Source organism: Herpailurus yagouaroundi, unplaced genomic scaffold, assembly GCF_014898765.1.
Source record: "Herpailurus yagouaroundi ecotype Mexico unplaced genomic scaffold, PumYag 29, whole genome shotgun sequence".
NCBI classification, from domain to species: domain Eukaryota; kingdom Metazoa; phylum Chordata; class Mammalia; order Carnivora; family Felidae; genus Herpailurus; species Herpailurus yagouaroundi.
In genome coordinates, this window is record NW_024412377.1 from 61080220 (window position 1) to 61098488 (window position 18269).

Consider the following 18269-nt stretch of genomic DNA (forward strand, 5'->3'; position numbering starts at 1 on the left):
AAGATTTAGAGCTAACCATGGCATTCTTGGAAGGAAAGCAATTTGCTGAACCCCTAGTATGTTCCAGGTGCTGACTAGGGGCTCACATACGTTACCTCATTTCATGCTCATGTAGAGCATTCTGGGAGATAGAGTCTTCATTTTACTGGTTTGGACACTGAAACTCAGAGGTAAAGGGACCTACCTAGGGTAGCACAGCTCCATAGAGATTAAACTCTTCCCACTCTGTAATAGAGCCTTCCTGCTAGGGAAACTGGCTCCCTGCAAGGAACTGAAGGTACCACACAAATGCCTCTTTCATCTGGAGTCCGTTCAAAGAGGCATGGGTATTCTTTGAATCCAAATAGCAGATGAAGAAACGGATACCGTAAAGGGGAGAAAGCCTTTAGGTGCCCATGGATCACCAGCGAGAGCAGGCCACCACCTGTCATACGTGCATGACATACTCCCAATATGATTGCCACTGGCTCCTGCCACTCATGGCTGGAAATTGTAGAAGATGCAGCTCTGTTTCTCCAGGCTTCCTGGGTGCTGCGATGGGGTCATCGAGGGCTGCTAGACATGTAGCCAGCCCCTAGCCAGGCATACATACACTTAGGCCCAAGCAGAGGAGCTGTACTTGTTGGCCCTACCCATGAGGGGTCTGAACCTGCATCATGAGGCTCTACAATGTCTAGGCCCTGGTTCTCCACTTTGGCTAAACATCACAATCACCTGGGGAACTTTGAAAAATGCCAGGGGCCAGGCACCACCTCAGACCAATTAAAGTAGAATCTCTACAGGTGAGGCCTAGGCATCGGGATTCTTTAGAATCTGCTCAGGTGATTGCAATGTGTATCCAGAGCTAAGACGGGGAACTGACCAAATTCAGTGCTAAGAATGGAGCACATGATCTGAGCCATCCTCCTAGCCATAATGATTGGTGCAGGGATTGGCTTGATACCTAAGCCAGCCCAAAACAGCATGAATCACAAGATTTGTGCTGGGAACAAGGGGCAAAGATGGTCTCTCTTCTACTGGGCATACATGAGATAGCATGCACTCTTAGGACATTTTGGTAGTGATTTAGGAGTTCTGAGGGATTATCCAATAACCAAGGAGCAGATAAACCAGAATCACAGAAAGCAAGGCAGAGATGTTTAAACAAAGCAAAACACACCAGAAACTGAAACCTTGATTAGATCACTGAGCTGCTGGATCAAGCTGGACCTGAAGCTAGGAACACTTCTGATCTTTTCAGATGCCTGCGTTTGATGCCTATATAATATCTAAGCCAGTTTATCTTTACTCTGGCTGCATATAAGAATCACTTGGGGAGCAGAGAAGGAGAAGTTTTTAAAGTGCTAAGGCAGGGGGCCTTGTCCCAGATTAACTGAATAAGAACCTCTACAGGTAGAGCCCTGAGCATCACTCTGCTTTAAAAGCTCTCCAGGGGCGCCTGGGTGGTGCAGTCGGTTAAGCGTCCGACTTCAGCCAGGTCACGATCTCGCGGTCCGTGAGTTCGAGCCCCGCGTCAGGCTCTGGGCTGATGGCTCGGAGCCTGGAGCCTGTTTCCGATTCTGTGTCTCCCTCTCTCTCTGCCCCTCCCCCGTTCATGCTCTGTCTCTCTCTGTCCTAAAAATAAATAAAAACTTTAAAAAAATAAATAAATAAAAAATAAAAGCTCTCCAGGTGATTCCAGTGCATACCTAGGGCCAAGAGCCCATGCAATAAAGAGTGGAAGGGCTGGTGCTCCTCTCCCTGTGCTGGCCAGAGCACAAGAAACACAATTCAGTCCTAAGCACCAAACTCTAAGAGGAAAATCAGCATCTGGAGATATTCAGAAACAAAACGGGCTATTGGAGAAACAAAGTTCTCTGCTTGGAACACCCAGCTCCAACTTGTCCTTCTGGAGGGATCCTACTCCTCCTGAGTCGTCTAACAAATTGCCACCATTTGCCAGCAATTGTGCCCGTGGCGGGTACTGTGGCTGTCTTACCCAGACACCCTTGACACTCACCATTACCTCACAGTTGGATTCAAATGTGCCACCTGGAAATGCTTGTGACTTTTGTTTATAACTGTGACTGTCACAAATAGACCCTGACCAGGACGTCTGCACTCTGCCTATGAGCAGGGCAGGCCAGAAGAACCAGGTAGTTAACACCTCCCTGGAGCAGCCCTTAACCAATGGCTGACAAGAGTTGGTGTATAAATACCCCAGACCCATCTCCTTTCCATAGGAAGTACTCCAGGGTGACTTCTATACTGTCTCCCGGACTTCCCCAGTAGCATTGAGCCCTAATAGCCCACAGCAATAATGTGCTCAACAGTGGACCCCTTACTGAACCTCCTTCCGTCCCCTCTCTCATTCCCTATACTTCCCTACCATTGCTTCCTTGGATCCCCTCCCAGATCAACCACTGAACCCCTCATCCATGTGTCAGTGTTGGCTTCTAACCTAAAATGATGAATAAAGCTAACCTAAAGTGATGAACAGGACAGATAAGTGACCTGCTCTTATGAATCTTGTATCTCGCAGGAGTAAATAGACAATAGATCATATGTTTTCAGTAAAGTGACATGAAGAGAATACAAGTATGACACGGTAGAGAGTGACTGGGGTGGCAAGGGAGGCTATTCCAGACAGGGTGGGGAGGGAAGGCTCCTCTGAGTGGAGTTTGATGTGGTCTTGGGTGGACCAGGGGTGGGAAGGATCACCAAGCAGTTACAGAAAATCTGGGCCTAAGCTTGCTATCTTTTCTTGCTCAGGCATTCAAGAGGATATCCCTTGTTCCAATAAGGAAATCATGTCTGGAAATATAGAATCTCACCACAACCCGCCCTATGGTTCTCTAACATCATTTTTCTGAGCAAATCCTCTGAGCAGAGGCCAGTGAGGCCACTTGGAGAGGCTCCTAGGAGGAAGTGTAGATGAGACTGATGGCCACTGTTCGGTGCTAGGTTGTCTATGGATGATATCTTACTTGAATCTCACAACAACTCTGTGAGATAGGTATTCTAGGCACCTGCTTTTCAGACGAAGAAATGATGCCCAAGACACAGAGGGACCTCTCCACATGGCTGAAAATGGGCTTAAAGAATTCCATGCTCCAAAATGTATGCCCAGCTCCATTTCTCAGAAAGCATGAAGACCATTCCCCACCTATTCCTAAAACTAGCTCTAATGATATACAAACACCAGAAGGTGTTGGAAAGCAGCTGCCATGAATCCATTAGTAAAAAGCAATGAAAACAAGTCCATGAATTCAAGCCAAATTACTCTTCCTCTATAGGGAATAATGCCAAGGACATGTGCAAAGATGCCCATATGGTTTCTCAGAAGAGCTGAAATTAGCATGTCCCTCCACATCAAAATAAAGCCCAATCTAAGTCCCAGACCTCCACAAGCTCTGTACTCCAGTCCAGTGACTGCCTGGAGACCAAAAAAATCCAGATCTTGAAGATCAGGGAGAAACCTTAGGGCAGCCAGCCCCACTGAGTGGACTTTCAAGGACCCATGAAACCCTCGGAGCTGACTGCACTCTCAGTTCTAGAAATGGAACACTTGACCTATACTAAGCCAATCATTTTCTCCCATGCCCCTGGCCATAGCAACTTGTCCAGGGGTAGCTTAAGACCTCAGCCAATGCAAACTGCATGACTTTTAGAGTTATTGCTGAAAAGAATGAAACAAAGTCACTCTTCCCTGTTGGACATGAATGAATAAGCACATAGCCCTAGCACATACAGGCAATCATTTTGCAACCTACAGGGAAACCAATCTACAGATGAACATCATACCACAGAAATCAAGGCAGAGAGATGAAACAAATGATTTTTTGGAACTGCTGGATCAAACTTCACCTGAAGCTACACGTACCTCTAGCGGTTTGTGTTGCATACATCGATAAATTCATTTTTTATTATTTAAAGCAGTTTGGAATTTAAAGCAGTTCGGAAAGCAGTCACTTTCCGAAACTTGTGACTTGGCACATGCTAACTGAGCCCCCACTGCTTTATATAACAGATGGGGCAACCAAAGCCCACAGCTACACAGCTGGGTGGTAGCAGAGCTCAGACCAGAAATCTAGTCTGGTGTCATATCCACTATACTGCCCTGCCATCTGCTTTGCAACCATAATATGACAAGAATATTAAATATCATTTACTGAGCACTTATTGCATGCTAAATAATTCACATGTATTCAAGTCTCACTACCCTGAGGTTGGTTCTGTTATTAATCTCATTTACTGATGAGGAAACTGGAGCTCAGAGAGGTTAACTTGGCCATGATCAAATAGCTAATAAGTGACAGAGCAATTTGAACCCAAGACTTTCTGACTGTTGCATTTAACTGCAAGCCAGGAACTGCCAGGTTCAGTGAGATTATGGAGCCAAGAGAATTAAAGAATTTAGTGGCAACCCAAAGAATACATGCCCAGTATAAAGGAGGCCATCTGTCATAGCTCCAGAGATTGCTGTCATATTGCTGGAATGGGGGCCCAGTTATTAGACCTGACAATTCTCCAAGTTGAAAATCTGGATTTGCATGTGAAATCCCCCAACTTTTGTATTAATTAGTTCAATATTTAAAAGACAGCAGACAGACCAAACCAAACAAGTGTAGGAGCTGCATTTGGCACAGGGGTCACCAATTTGCAACCTCCGCACTAAACCCTATTATCACATTTCCCCACTAGCAAGTGGTGGTAATATATCAGGCTAGTCGACTGTCCATCAACAAGTAAATGGATAAACAAACTGTGGTATATCCATACAACGCAATACAATACAGCTGTAAAGAAGAATGAATTCTTGGTGCGCCTGGGTGGCTCAGTCAGTTAAGTGTCCAACTTTGGCTCAGGTCACGATCTCATGGTTTGTGAGTTGGAGCCCCACGTCAGGCTCTGTGCTGACAGCTCGGAGCCTGGATCCGGCTTGGGATTCTGTGTCTCCCTCTCTCTCTGCCTTCCTCCACTCGTGCACTCTCTCTCTCTCTCTCTCTCAAAAATAAGTAAACATTTAAAAATTTTTTAAAAAGAAGAAGAATGAATTCTTGACACACATAGAACAACATGAATGAATCCCAATAATGCTGATAACAGAAGCTAGACAAAAAAAAAAAAAAAAGGTCCATACTGTATGTTTCCATTAATATAAAGTTCTGGGAAATGCAAACAAATCTACAGGGACAGGAAGGAGACCAGTGGTTGCCTGGGGATGGGGAGGGTCAGTGCAGAGACAAGGGGTAAGAGAGATTACCAAAGAAGAGACTTTGGGTAGTGGTGGATGTGTTTACTTTCTTGATTGTGTGATGGTTTCATGAGTACATACATGTATCCAATATATAGAATTATAATCTTTAAATGTGTGTAGTTGATTCCATGTCAACTTAAAACTGTTAAAAATTTTTTGGTCTGGTATCCCAGGGCCACCAACACCTTTCATGGGCTATCTACCACTCTGAGACCCCCGACCCCCACAAGAAGTACTTCGCATTAATAAGCCTCATCATCCTGCCTTCCCTGGTGTTTCTTCTGGCCAGTTCATTCCCAGCCAAGTTTCTTCAGCTACATCACATCACTCCCATTCATACCAGGAAGGCTGCTAAGTCCAGTCCCATCCCTTCTGCACTCCTCCAAAGCCCAGTCAAGGCCCCTTATCCAGACTAGAATGCCTGACAAGGGGCAAGGATTTTGTGGCAGGGGACTAGGAACTAAGAGTATCCAATCTTATCTCCTAACCCCCCACTCCCTTCCCTGGCTAAGAGGCCAAAGCCTCTCACTGGTAATGCCAACACAGAATAGGTATATGACTGAGGAGAGTTGGAGAAAGACGATTATCATGGACTCTATGAAGGAGAGAAGTCCTTACATGATAAATATTAGCTCACTGTGATGATTAATTTTATGTGTTAACTTGGCTAGACCATGGTACCATGGTAAAATTCCATTCTAGTTGTTGTTGTGAAGGTATTTGCTATATGTGATTAACATTTAATTCAGTAAACTTTGGGTAAAGCAGATAATTTTCCATTATGTGGTGGGCCTTATCCAATTAGTTGAAGGCCTTAAGGGAAAAGACTAAAGTGTCCTGGGAAGAAGGAATTTGGCCTCCAGAGCATATCAGAATTAAATCATTTTGGATAATTAAGAAGGAGCTATGAAAGGGGACTATCCAATGAGCATCCAGAGCATGCTGTGAAAGGAGAGGACCACCTCTCTCAATCACTTCCTACATGCGTAGCATCTTCTGGGCAGTGCCTCATTTAGTATTGTAACAATCCTCTGGGATAGTGTTCTGTGTAGAACTTGTCTGTGTGACTTGTCATGCATTTCTTCCCAGAGCTGCACACACACAATCATGGGGCAGGGTGGTGCTTACTTGGCTTGTGCTTCACATCTGGCCTCGGGATCAGAATTGGCCCTTCTGTTCCTGATGCCAAGAGGGAATAATTTGCCTCACCTCCTTGAGCCAGACCAGGCTGGCCCCTGGAGTGGATCAGGGAGAGAAGAGAAATATGCAGACACCCAGGCTCCTAAGATTGTGCAATATAGTAAGAGAAACAGAGAAACAACCAGCTTGCTCAAGACTGCACTGGGGCAAACTTAATGACTAACCATAGATCACACATGGGTAGTGTATATATTGCCCTGGCGGGTATAGTTAGTTGGAAGCCTCACCTGAAGGGAGGATGCTTCACCCAGGACCCTCAATTCGGGACTCCAACCAGGCTCTTCACCACGGAGCTTCCCCAGCTAGGAGGCTGGATGTTGTGAGTACCGGATTTGATGTATTATGATAGAGGAAAGAAAGGTTTAAATAGGCAGAGAGGGAAAGGTTAGAACCCAAGGTCCCTGGGTGGGGAAAAACACATATTTTGGAACAATGCTGGGAGCTCTGATCACAGCAAACCACCCCTCAGACATAAGGTTCCTCTTAAGAATGTAACAGACACCACCTACTCCCTCTAGGTTCCCCTCAGGAATTTGACAATCAAAATACCTAACTAAAATAAGTAAACAATAAAAATTTACGTTATACAAGGCACAGTATGACCTTAGTCAGGATCCTCACGCAATGGAGTCCAGCCTATCAGGAATGGACAACCCAGCCCCTGGAGTGATCAAGCCAGTAAGAGTAGGACCTGAGAAGGAAGAGCAGGAAGGGAAGGGGGGCTGACCAGAACCTTCTAAAACAAAGACCCTTGCCTATTGTCTCGGTCATTCACCTTCAATGCCCCCTCTCTGCAAAGAGAGCTTTCATACTGTTCTTACTTTCTAAGCTTATACTCTACTAAACTTTTGCCTGCTGCTCATTTTGTGCCCACCTCTTCATTCTTCAAAGCAGTGAGACAACGAACCCTGGGTATTGAGGTAAAGAATCCTGCAACATTACTTTGGGGGCTCATCAGGGATATCAACGTCTTCTAACTGTAAGTAGAGAACAGCCACACCCCCTCTTTTCTTTCTATCCTAAATACAACTCTCAAACCAAACAATGGGCACCTGTCAGCCAGATAAAAGCAAATAGTATGGCTGCCATTCTCAAATCTCAGGTGACAGGCTCCTTGGGTCTCCTCCCAGCTGATCCCCCAGCATAGTTGGGAACGTATGGTTATTTCTTTCAAGAATGACCCCAGATGCACAGACTCAGGGGAGGCCAAACAGCAACTGAAGGGTCCTGACCAAGTCTACTCTCCGATGGATGCCTGAAGGCTGTCGGTAGAACCTGATCCCTGACCACCCATTTGGGTAATCGGAGGAATTCTCCTCTTTCTGGCTCTAATTTGTGTTTTAGCATCAATTGCGGGATGCTGGATTCACTGTGTGTTTGATGGAAATATAGAAGAGAATATACAGTACCCCTTCTTGTTCTTCATGGTCTTGGAAAAGAAAAATGGGAAGAACTGTGATTTTAACCAAAAGGGCAGGAGAGCACTCCCTTTTGAGTTGTTTTGCTCAAGCCCTGGTTGAAATTGCCCCTCCTTTGATCCAAAGCCTAGGAAAACAACAGTGATGTCCTCGCTGCTGACCTCCAGATGCTCCACATTTGTGTTGTTTCTGCCAGGTGGGAGGAACGGGTGTCTGTGCCATATGAAGGACAGAGGACTATGGCATCTGAAGGGCTTTTACTGGGTACACGGGAGCCATTGTGCTACACTTAGCCCAGTGTATGTGACTTGTACCAATCTAGATATTTTTTTTAAACTTTTTTATTTATTTAGTCAGAGAAAGAAAGTGTGTGGGGGAGGGGCAGAGAGAGAAAGGGAGAGAGAGAGAATCCCAAGCAGGCTCTGCACTGTCAACATGGAGCCCGATGTGGGGCTTAAAGTCACAAACTGTGAGATCATGACCTGAGCTGAAATCAAGAGTCAGGTGCTTAACCGACTGAGCTACCCAGATGCCCTCAACCTAGATACTTTAAAATGGAAACCCACATGGCTGGAACATATTTATGTGGGCATTGCTGAAAAAGGCAGGAGACTAGCCCCCAACTTTGGCTCTTCTAGCTCCCCTCAATGGCTGATTTTATCCTTACAAAAAATAGTTTTCGCCAGCCTTTTGAAATATAAAGAGGAACAATTTTATTATGATCAAAACGTAAATTACCATTGGACCAAAATAAAATTAGTGCTACCTTTTACAACCAGGGGGGTCTTACTTGGTCTCAGTCGATACCCCCAAAGTCCCACAGGCCAGAAACAGAGGGGTAGGAGAAAGTGGGGAAGACAAGGTCAGCGCTCGGAGGTAGGGTCAAGCCTGAGTAAGAGCGACCAATCCCAGCACCTTGTGAGACTGACAGGGCTTTCGGCTGCCAGTCGCATAGCCAGCCAAAATGCAGGGCCAGGAGATGAGGTTTCTCTTGGCCATCTGGGGTCAGGAGATGAGGTTTCTCCTGGCCAGCTGTAGGAAACTGACATAAGGGATGCCTTTTCCTCTTTTTCCTATAGATGGGTAATTCTCCAACCAAGGTCAATACTCCTTTGGGATGCATTCTGAAAAATTAGAATGATTTTGATCCACAAATCCCGAAGAAAAAGCGACTCATCTTCTTTTGCACTGGGGCTCGGCCCCAATACAAATTGGAGGTGGAAACCTGGCCGCCAGAGGGAAATATCAATATAATACTATCTTACAATTGGACTTGTTGTGCAAACGTGAGGGGAAGTAGGGAGAATTCTATGTTCAGTGTTTTGGGGCCTTAAGAAAAAATAGAGATATGTGCAAGCAATGTAAGGTTAATCCTGACTTACTGGCAACCCTTTCCAAAGTCCAGCAATCAGGAGGGGAAATAATCAAGGGCACCTTGCCAGTACCCAAAGCAGACCTAGAGATGGAGGAAGGGAAGCCTTCCACCCCCACCTCCTCCTCCTCAGGTCCTCTATCTATATATCCAGACTTAAAAACATGCACTTCTGCTCCCTGCTGCCCACTTTACCCAGGCCGTCCCCGTAATGTAACAGGCATGTTTCCTCTACAAGAAGCTGGAGTGCCAGAAGGAGGGACTCAGGGAGGCACCACTATGATAAGATACAAGTACCTTTTTCATTACAAAATTTAAGACAGATAAAAGGGGATACTACATAAGTTTTCTGATGATCCAGGTAAGTATATAGAGGCTTTTCAGAATATTATGTATGTTTCTGGATAAACCTGGAGAGATATAATGCTTCTGTGGAATCAGACTCATAATGAAAGAGAGAAGCATGGGTTTCTGGCAGCAGCTGAGAGATATGGGGATGAGCAACTCATTAATTATCATGGAACTGGAGGTCCTATACAGGGAACTTCCAGTCCCCTACTGGAGTTCAGGCAGTCCCACCCCAAGATCCTGATTGGGACTATGATAATCCCACTGGGGAATGGTGTCACTGCCATTTCTAAGCCTGCATTTGGGAAGGATTAAAAAGAACAAAGGGTAACCCCTTAAATTACCCTAAATTAGCCACTATTTTACACAGGATTAAAACCTGGTAGCCTCCCTGGAAAGGTTAAGAAAAGCTCTCATTAAATAGATGGCTATCTCCCCTAATACCTCTGAGGCTGAGATGATTCTAAAGGACAAATTTGTCACTCAACACTCAATCAGTCCCCGATATTTGAAGGAAGATGCAAAAATTGGCTGTTGGCCCAGAAGGGACCCTGGAGGAGCTCTTAAGAACTGCCAATTGGATATATTACAACCAAGATCAAGAGGAGAATATGGAACAGGAAAGGAGGCTTAAGAAAAAATCTGAGGCCTTAGTTGCAGCCTTAGGTACTATGTCAGACCAGACTTCCCAAGGTCCTGGCACCAAGTGCCATTTATGTGGCCCTTCAGGGCTCTGGACAACCGAAGTTCAATCCCTGTCAGCTCTGCCCCTTGTATGGAGACAATCACTGGAGATCTGAATGCCCCCAGGGACCTCAATCTGTGAGGGCTCAGATAACCAATGTCCCTGAAAGGGACTGAGGGAGTGGGGGCTCTTTAGGGTGGCTCCCCCCAAACCAGCTACCTATCAGAAAGCCAGAGCCTCAGATAACTCTGGAAAAAGAAGGGAAACCGGTTGATTTCTTTCTTGACACTGGAGCCACCTTTTCTGTCCTTCTTTCCAAAACCGGCCAACTATCCAAACACAGTGTAATGATTAGAGATGTCTCTGGAAACCTTATGACTAAATTTTTCTCTCAGCCACTGGGGTGCATACGGGGAGACTTGATTTTTTTTAATATAATTTATTGTCAAATTGACTTACATCAACACCCAGTGCTCATCCCAACAAGTGCCCTCCTCAATGCCCATCCCCCACTTTCCCCTCTCCCCCACCCCCCATCCACCCTCAGTTCTCTGTATTTAAGAGTCCCCTGTGGTTTGCCTTCCTCCCTCTCTGTTTGTGACTATTTTTCCCTCTTCTCCTCCCCCATGGTCTTCTGTTAAGTTTCTCAAGATCCACACAGGAGTGAAAACATATGATATCTGTCCTTCTCTGACTGACTTATTTCACTTAGCATAACACTCTCCAGTTCCATCCACATTGCTACAAATGGCATGATTTCATTCTTTCTCATTGCCAAGTAGTATTCCATTGTGTATATAAACCACATCTTTATCCATTCGTCAGTTGATGGGCATTTAGGCTCTTTCCATAATTTGGCTATTGTTGAAAGTGCTGCTATAAACATTGGGGTCCATGTGCTCCTGTGCATCAGCACTCCCGTATCCCTCGGGCAAATTCCTAGTAGTGCTATTGCTGGGTCATAGGGTAGCTCTATTTTTAGTTTTTTGAGGAACCTCCACACTGTTTTCCAGAGCAGCTGCACCAGTTTGCATTCCCACCAACAGTGCAAGAGGGTTCCCGTTTCTCCACATCCTCGCCACCATCTGTAGTCTCCTGAGCTGTTCATTTTAGCCACTCTGGGGAGACTTGATTTTTTCACATTCTTTTTTGATAATGCCAGAGAGCCCCCTCCCTTGCTAGGAAGGGACATTATGACTGAATTAGGACTATACTGCTACTGGATCCAGGCGAGATAAACAGCTGATGGAAGTTGATATTGACTCATGAGTATGGGCTATACAAGGAGAAGCAGGCCAAGCCTTAACCACAATACCTGTCCAAACACACCTTAAGGATCCTACTTCTTTTCCATGCCGGAAGCAGTATCCTCTCAAACAGATGCTGAAAGGGGGCTAATAAAAATTATAGAAACCCTAAACAAACAGAGACTTGTAAAGAAATGTAACAGCCCCTGTAATACTCCAATATTGGGAACAGCCTAATGGGGAATGGAGGCTAATGCAAGATCTACCCATCATTAATGAAGCAGTGGTCCCCATCAGCCCCCGTCTGCATGGTTCCAAACCCCTATACCTTGTTGGCCCAGATTCCACCAGCTATGAAATCGTTTACAGCCTTAGATTTAAAAGATGCTTTCTTCTGTAGTCCAATACATCCTGATTCTCAATTCTTGTTTGCCTTCGAGGATCCTATCAATCCGGCTTCACGATTAACTTGGACAGTGTTGCCTCAGGGCTTTCTAAATAGTCCACGTCTATTTGGACAGGCCTTAACATGTGATCTTTTGGAATTTTCATCTGATTATTGCACTTTGCTGCAATATGTGAATGATCTCTTGCTTTGTGCCCTTTCTGAACCAAGTATACAGGCCGGTACCAAGGCCCTCTTAAATTTTCTAGCAGAAAGAGGCTATAAAGTCTCCCAACAAAAGCCCCAACTGTATGAGACTTCTGTTAAATATCTAGGATTACTCCTTTTGGAAAGCACGAGAAGACTAGGTTAAGACAGAATTCAGTCTATTGTCTCATACTCCCTTCTGAAAACTCTTAGACAACTGAGAGGGTTTTAAGTATTACCGGTTATTGCCGCTTATGGATATCAGGATATGGAGAGAGAGCTCACTCCTTACCAACTAATCAAGAACACACAGGCAGCAAATATTCACTTGCTGGTATAGGTGAGTCAAAACAAGTTTTTAGTTAGAAAACTTAAGCTGGCTTTGTTGGGCACCCCCAACCTTGAGGCTTCCCATTGGAAATTCTTATAATTTATATGTTACAGAGAGAAAGGGGGTAACCTTGGGCATTTTGACCCAGAATGGAGGCCCAGTACAGCAACCAGTGGGGTATCTTAGCGAAGAACTTGATCTGGTAGCTTGTGGCTGGTCTGTATGTCTCAGAGCCGCTGTGGCTGTTGTCCTCTTAATTCCTGAAACTACAAAACTAACCCTTGGGCAAGACCTTACCGTCTATGCCCCACATAATATCCAGGGATGGATAATAGGTGGACAGCAGCCATCAGCTCATAGATAGCTGCCTTCTATGGTTATCAGGCACTCCTGCTGGAGGGGTCTGCTGTGCATATAAAGACCTACTCCTCTCTGAACCCAGCAGCCTTCCTGCCAGAGGAAGGTATAGAGCTAATACAACAAATCATACCCCAAACTTATGCTGCCCAAGAGAATTGAAGGGAAACTCCTATAGAAAACCCAGAATGGACCCTATACACAGATGGGAGTTCTTTTGTTGAGCAAGGCTCCAGAAAAGCTGGGTATGTAGTGGTGACTCTTCATAAAACTCTGGTAAGTGATGCCCTGCCATCAGAAACGAGTGCTCAGCTGGCCAAATTAGTTGCTCTTATTACAGCCCTAGAGTTGAGCAAAGATAAGAGAGTTAACATTTATACTGACTCTAAGTATGCCTCCTTAGTGTTACATGCCATTGGTATGTCAAGGAAGGAAAGACATTCTTTTTTTTAATTTTTTTTTTCAATGTTTTTTATTTATTTTTGGGACACAGAGAGACAGAGCACGAACGGGGGAGGGGCAGAGAGAGAGAGGGAGACACAGAATCGGAAACAGGCTCCAGGCTCCGAGCCTTCAGCCCAGAGCCTGACGCGGGGCTCGAACTCACGGACCGCGAGATCGTGACCTGGCTGAAGTCGGACGCTTAACCGACTGCGCCACCCAGGCGCCCCAGAAAGACATTTTTTAACAGCTTCAGGGCCTCCTATCAAGTATCACCAGGAAATTACCAGACTTTTATAGGCTGTTCACCAGCCCTTAGAGGTAGCAGTAATACATTGTAAAGGACACCAAAAAGGAATGGATGAGCTATCAGGGGGAAACACGCTGGCTGATGACGCAGCAAAATTGGCAGCCAGATCTCAAGTTAGCCCCACTGTTGCCTCCCTTGTCTGGGATGGTTCTACAACTCAAGAAAAGCCCCACTACTCGACGGAAGGAAAACAGCAGGCATCAGAACAGGGTTACACTCCCCAGCCTACGGGGTGGTTACAGGCAGATGACAGCAGACTTCATTTACCGGCCACCAACCAGTGGAAGGTTTTAGAAACTCTACACTATACCTTCCATCTAGGTAGGGATGAAACCCTACAAATGGCTCAAAAAGTTTTTACAGGAAGGAATTTAGATAAGACTATTGAATATATTATTAAACCTGCAAAATCTGCCAAAGAAATAACCCCCTTTCTCCCGCAGGCTCCAATAGGGTTTCTAAGAATTGGAAATGATCCCGGGGAGGATTGGCAAATAGATTTCACACATATGCCAAAAACACAAGGATATAAATATCTTTTGGTATGGGTAGATACCTTCACACATACACATTGGGTCAAAGCCTTTCCTTGCAGGACTGAAAAAGCCTCAGAGGTGGTTCAGGCACTAATAAATGAAGTTATTCCTGTTTGGACTCCCTAGATCCCTTCAAAGCCATAATGGTCCCTCCTTAAATCCTTGGTAACTGAGGGGGTATCTAGGGCTCTGGGTATCGATTATCATCTGCACTGTGCCTGGAGGCCACAGTTCTTGGGGAAGGTAGAAAAGACCAATGAAAGCATCTTAGAAAACTGGCCCAAGAAACAATTAAGAACTGGATATTCTATTTCCTATTGCTTTGCTTCAGATTAGAAATACCCCTACAAAAAGCCTAAGCCTTTTTGAAGTTCTTTATGGAAGACCTTTTCTTGTTAATGACTTGCTGGCCGATAAAGAAGTATTTTATTTGATGAACTATATAATTCCTTTGGCTAAATTCCAACAGATTCTTCAGGAATTATCTGCATGTCAACTCCAGGATGACCAGTCTCCTCTATATAATCCAGGAAATCAAGTATTCATGCAAACCCTTCTTTCTTTGTCCCCATCTCTAGAACCAGTGTGGAAGGGGCCACATATGGTAATCTTGGCAACTCCTACTGCTATCCTGGATTCTTCACTCTGGAGTTAAGCTGTGGTTTCTTCCACCAGAACAGGACAACACAGAGCCCGAGTAGACTTGTGAAGCAGGAGAAAGCCTTATATTGATCTTCAAAAAAAGGACACCACAGAATGAAGATAAGTAATGCAATATATTGGAAAATAATAATAATATGCCTATGGGGTTCAGAAACACATCCTGTTTGTATTCCACCGACCCCACCACTATTAGGGTTGAACGACGGGACCCCTTTGGTTGAGGCAGCTAACCTAACTTTTATAGAGGGAGACCGTGTTTTAAAATATGACTTGGAATATGGCAATTTTACAATTTGGCATTGGGATAATAGCCATACCCTTAATTTACCTAAGGGCCAACCTTTTTCAGGTTACTTATTTATAAAATTAAACCAAAGTCATAAATATTGGGCTGAAATTTTGCCCAATAATGAAACTGGAAGGGAATTATATAACTCAAATAAAAAGATACATTGTATTGCCATAGATATAGATGATAAAGAAATTAAAAAGGTCCCAGGTTATGAAGACCGAGATATTGCGGCTGGATGTGTGACATGCCATAGTACTGCTTGTCCCGATAGTCTCCTGCCCTGCCAATGCGGCTGGAAGGCTAATAACACATTATTCTTAAAGGTCCAATGGTGGACCCAAGTGCCTACGGAAAACATCACAGTTAGACCCGGAAGGCTTTGGGAACCTTTGTGGCAAACCCAAACCACAGCCTACCTGGGAGTCTCCTGGATTTTGTTAAGTCTAACTTGGGACACCCAGAGGTTTTGGGTTGATACTTACTATCCCAATTGTTCCCACTCCTTAGATTTACAACGGAAACAACACCTATGGTGGATACAACAACACTGGCCAGAAAACAAAAAGATAACGAAAAAAGACCTTATAGGAGGGCTAGGAACAGGATTACGTATACTGGGGCAGGCGGAATTTGCTGCCAATGAAGAACAACACAATTTAGAAAAGGAATCCTTATCAAAAATAGGGCATGTTGAAGGAACTTTGTTTCAAGAAGAAGGTAAAGGATGGGAAGTTCTTTTAAAAGAAAATGAGGCCATAGTAAGGTGGATAAGTAAGACCAGAGAAACCCTACAAAGACATTTCCAAACTCAAACCTGGGAAAGGGCATGTATTCTAACCCAGAAAGGATTGCTCACCATGTTAAAGCAGATGGAATCTGAGGTGGCTATGAGACGATGGCCTACTCTAATGAATGCTGAAGTGGAAACTCAAAAATTATGGCCTATGTACGGAAGCCCCAAGTTATGGAAGATTATTAATGGGAGCTGTAACTTGAGGCGTTGCTTTTTAAAGGCACATGTGCCCCGGATGGACCATGCTAATTCATATCCAATAGTTCAGCTTGCAGGCATAGGGACTATATTAAATCAGACAAGGATTTTGCCAGTGGGGAGTCGATGGGCTGTAATGCCAAATGAGTCAGCTTGGGCTGCCATATCTCTTTCAAACTGTGAAGAGAGAAATAAAATCTGGCTGTGCCCTCAACAAAAATGGAACCCTGATTTCACTCAGGTCTGGCCCCTCGTCTCTACCCCAATAACCAATAGCATTTGGTACATGGGTAGAGGGAAGTTTTGCTGGGAAGGTAAACAAGGGGAAATAGCTGACACAGAGAGCTTTACCTGTGAGCATATGTATCATGTACTAAATCATACTGGAGTATGGTGCAACACTGGAACCGTTGGTCGAATACATTTACAAAAGAGTAACAAGACTTACAGTAATCTGGATATCAAAGATCAATCTTTCCTTGAAATAGAATTAAATATGCCTCATGGAGTTGTTCCTATGGAAACTGGATGGCCAAAGGAGGAATTGAGGATTGAGGGCCATGAACTAATTCGGGTGCTTAATTATTCTAATCAACAATATCACAAGATCGAAACAAATACGGAAGAGGGAGGAAAAACTATTGATAAATTCATAAAACAATATGACCAGACATGCCAGAGATATTTTGGGTGGCTACAATGCGTCTTTCTTTCCCATGGTGTGGCTTCTTCCCTGGGAGGCATTGCATTTGGAATATTGATGCTTGTTGGTCTGATAGTCTTTTTATATGTCATTTGTAGATGCTGTCGCATATGCCAGAAAAATAAGACATCCAAGAAATGTTGCTAGCCCAGAGGTTCCAAACACCCTCCCATTATTTTAGACATCTGGATTGACCTCTGAACCTGCCCTGACTGCCCTTCCCCTGTCATCGCCCCCCTTCAGCAGGAAGCAGTTAAGATTGGTCGTCGTCCCAGTTCCTAATGGCAGTTAGGAGTCACGTGTTCAGAGGGGGAATATGATAGGGAAAAGATAGGTTAAAATAGGCAGAGAGGGAAAAGTTAGAACCTGAGGCCCCTGGGTGGGAAAAACACATATTTTGGAACAATGCTGGGAGCTCTGACCACAGCAAATCCTCCCAGGCATAGGGCTCCTCTTAAGAATGTAAAACACCACCTACTCCCCTCAGGTTCCTCTCAGGAATTTGACCATCAAAATACCTAACTAAAATAAGTAAACCATAAAACTTACATCATATGAGGGACAATGTGACCATAGTCTGACTCCTCACACAATGGAGTGGAGCCAATCAGGAACGGACAACCCAGCACCTAGAGTTATCCGGCCAGTAAGGCTAGAACTTGAGAAGGAACAAAGCGGGTCGAGCAGAACTTTGTAAAACAAAGACCCTTGTCTATTGTCTCAGGCATTCACCTTCGAATGCCCCCTCTCAGCAAAGAGAGCTTTCATACTGGTGAGGGAGCACAAGGCAAGCTGAGGGCCAGGCCCAAGCTGGCACACCCCCCACTCAAGGTGGGATGTGTGCTCTTCCTCAGGCACTCCTGGCTGCCCAAGAACAAAGGAATGGACAGAAAACAAGTGATTAAACTGATAGAGTCTCCATCAGTTTACAAATATCTTAGTACAATTACAAGAAAAAGACAATCTTATCAATAGCCTGATGTCCAGGAACTCCCTACTGTCTTAATGTTAATGCTTTGCTAGACAGGAATAACAACCTTAGCTTGACAATAGCTAGGCCTCCAGTAACCTGTGAGTCTTTAGCATATGGAAATTCCTTTAAGAAACTTCCTCTTGGCTTTACCTCCCCCAACTCCATAGTATAAAACCAGTCACTCTTCACAACCCTAATGCAGCTCTTTCTGCCCACCGGTCCTGTCCCCATGCTTTAATAAAGTCACCTTTTGTGCACCAAAGATGTCTTCAAGAATTCTTTCTTGGCCATCAGCTCTGATCCCCCACCACTCCAAAACCCCATCAATACTATTCTTACTTTCTGATCTTCTACTCTAATAAACTTTTGTCTGCTGCTCATTCTTTTCTGTGTCCACCTCTTCATTCTTGGAAGTGCGGAGACATGAACCCCAGGTTTTGAGGTAAAGAATCCTGCGACAGTATTAACCCTTCTTTGTTCATCTCTCTACTTCTCTCCCTCTCTGTGTTTACTATAATCACTTAATTCCTTATATTCCCTCTTATAATTAATAAAGCCTTCCTCTATGAAA

At 44.6% G+C, this 18269-nt stretch overlaps 1 protein-coding gene across 2 annotated transcripts; it reads left to right on the top strand.

Moving 5' to 3' along the window:
- The first annotated feature begins 6637 nt into the window (after positions 1-6637).
- On the top strand, positions 6638-17290 carry LOC121010833 (uncharacterized). 2 transcript variants are annotated; one of them, XM_040444720.1, is made up of 3 exons: positions 6638-6758; positions 7331-7418; positions 14655-17290. In XM_040444720.1, the coding sequence occupies exon 3, from the start codon at positions 14833-14835 to the stop codon at positions 16870-16872; it is 2040 nt and encodes a 679-aa protein (XP_040300654.1). In that variant the 5' UTR covers positions 6638-6758; positions 7331-7418; positions 14655-14832; the 3' UTR covers positions 16873-17290. The 2 variants fall into 2 exon arrangements, with proteins under 2 accessions (XP_040300654.1, XP_040300657.1); XM_040444723.1 differs by having other exon boundaries at positions 6648-6758; positions 7334-7418.
- Positions 17291-18269: the final 979 nt, after the last annotated feature.

Coding starts and splice junctions, on each gene's coding strand:
- LOC121010833 (XM_040444720.1), top strand. CDS start 14,833: ATGAAGATAAGTAATGCAATATATTGGAAAATAATAATAATATGCCTA.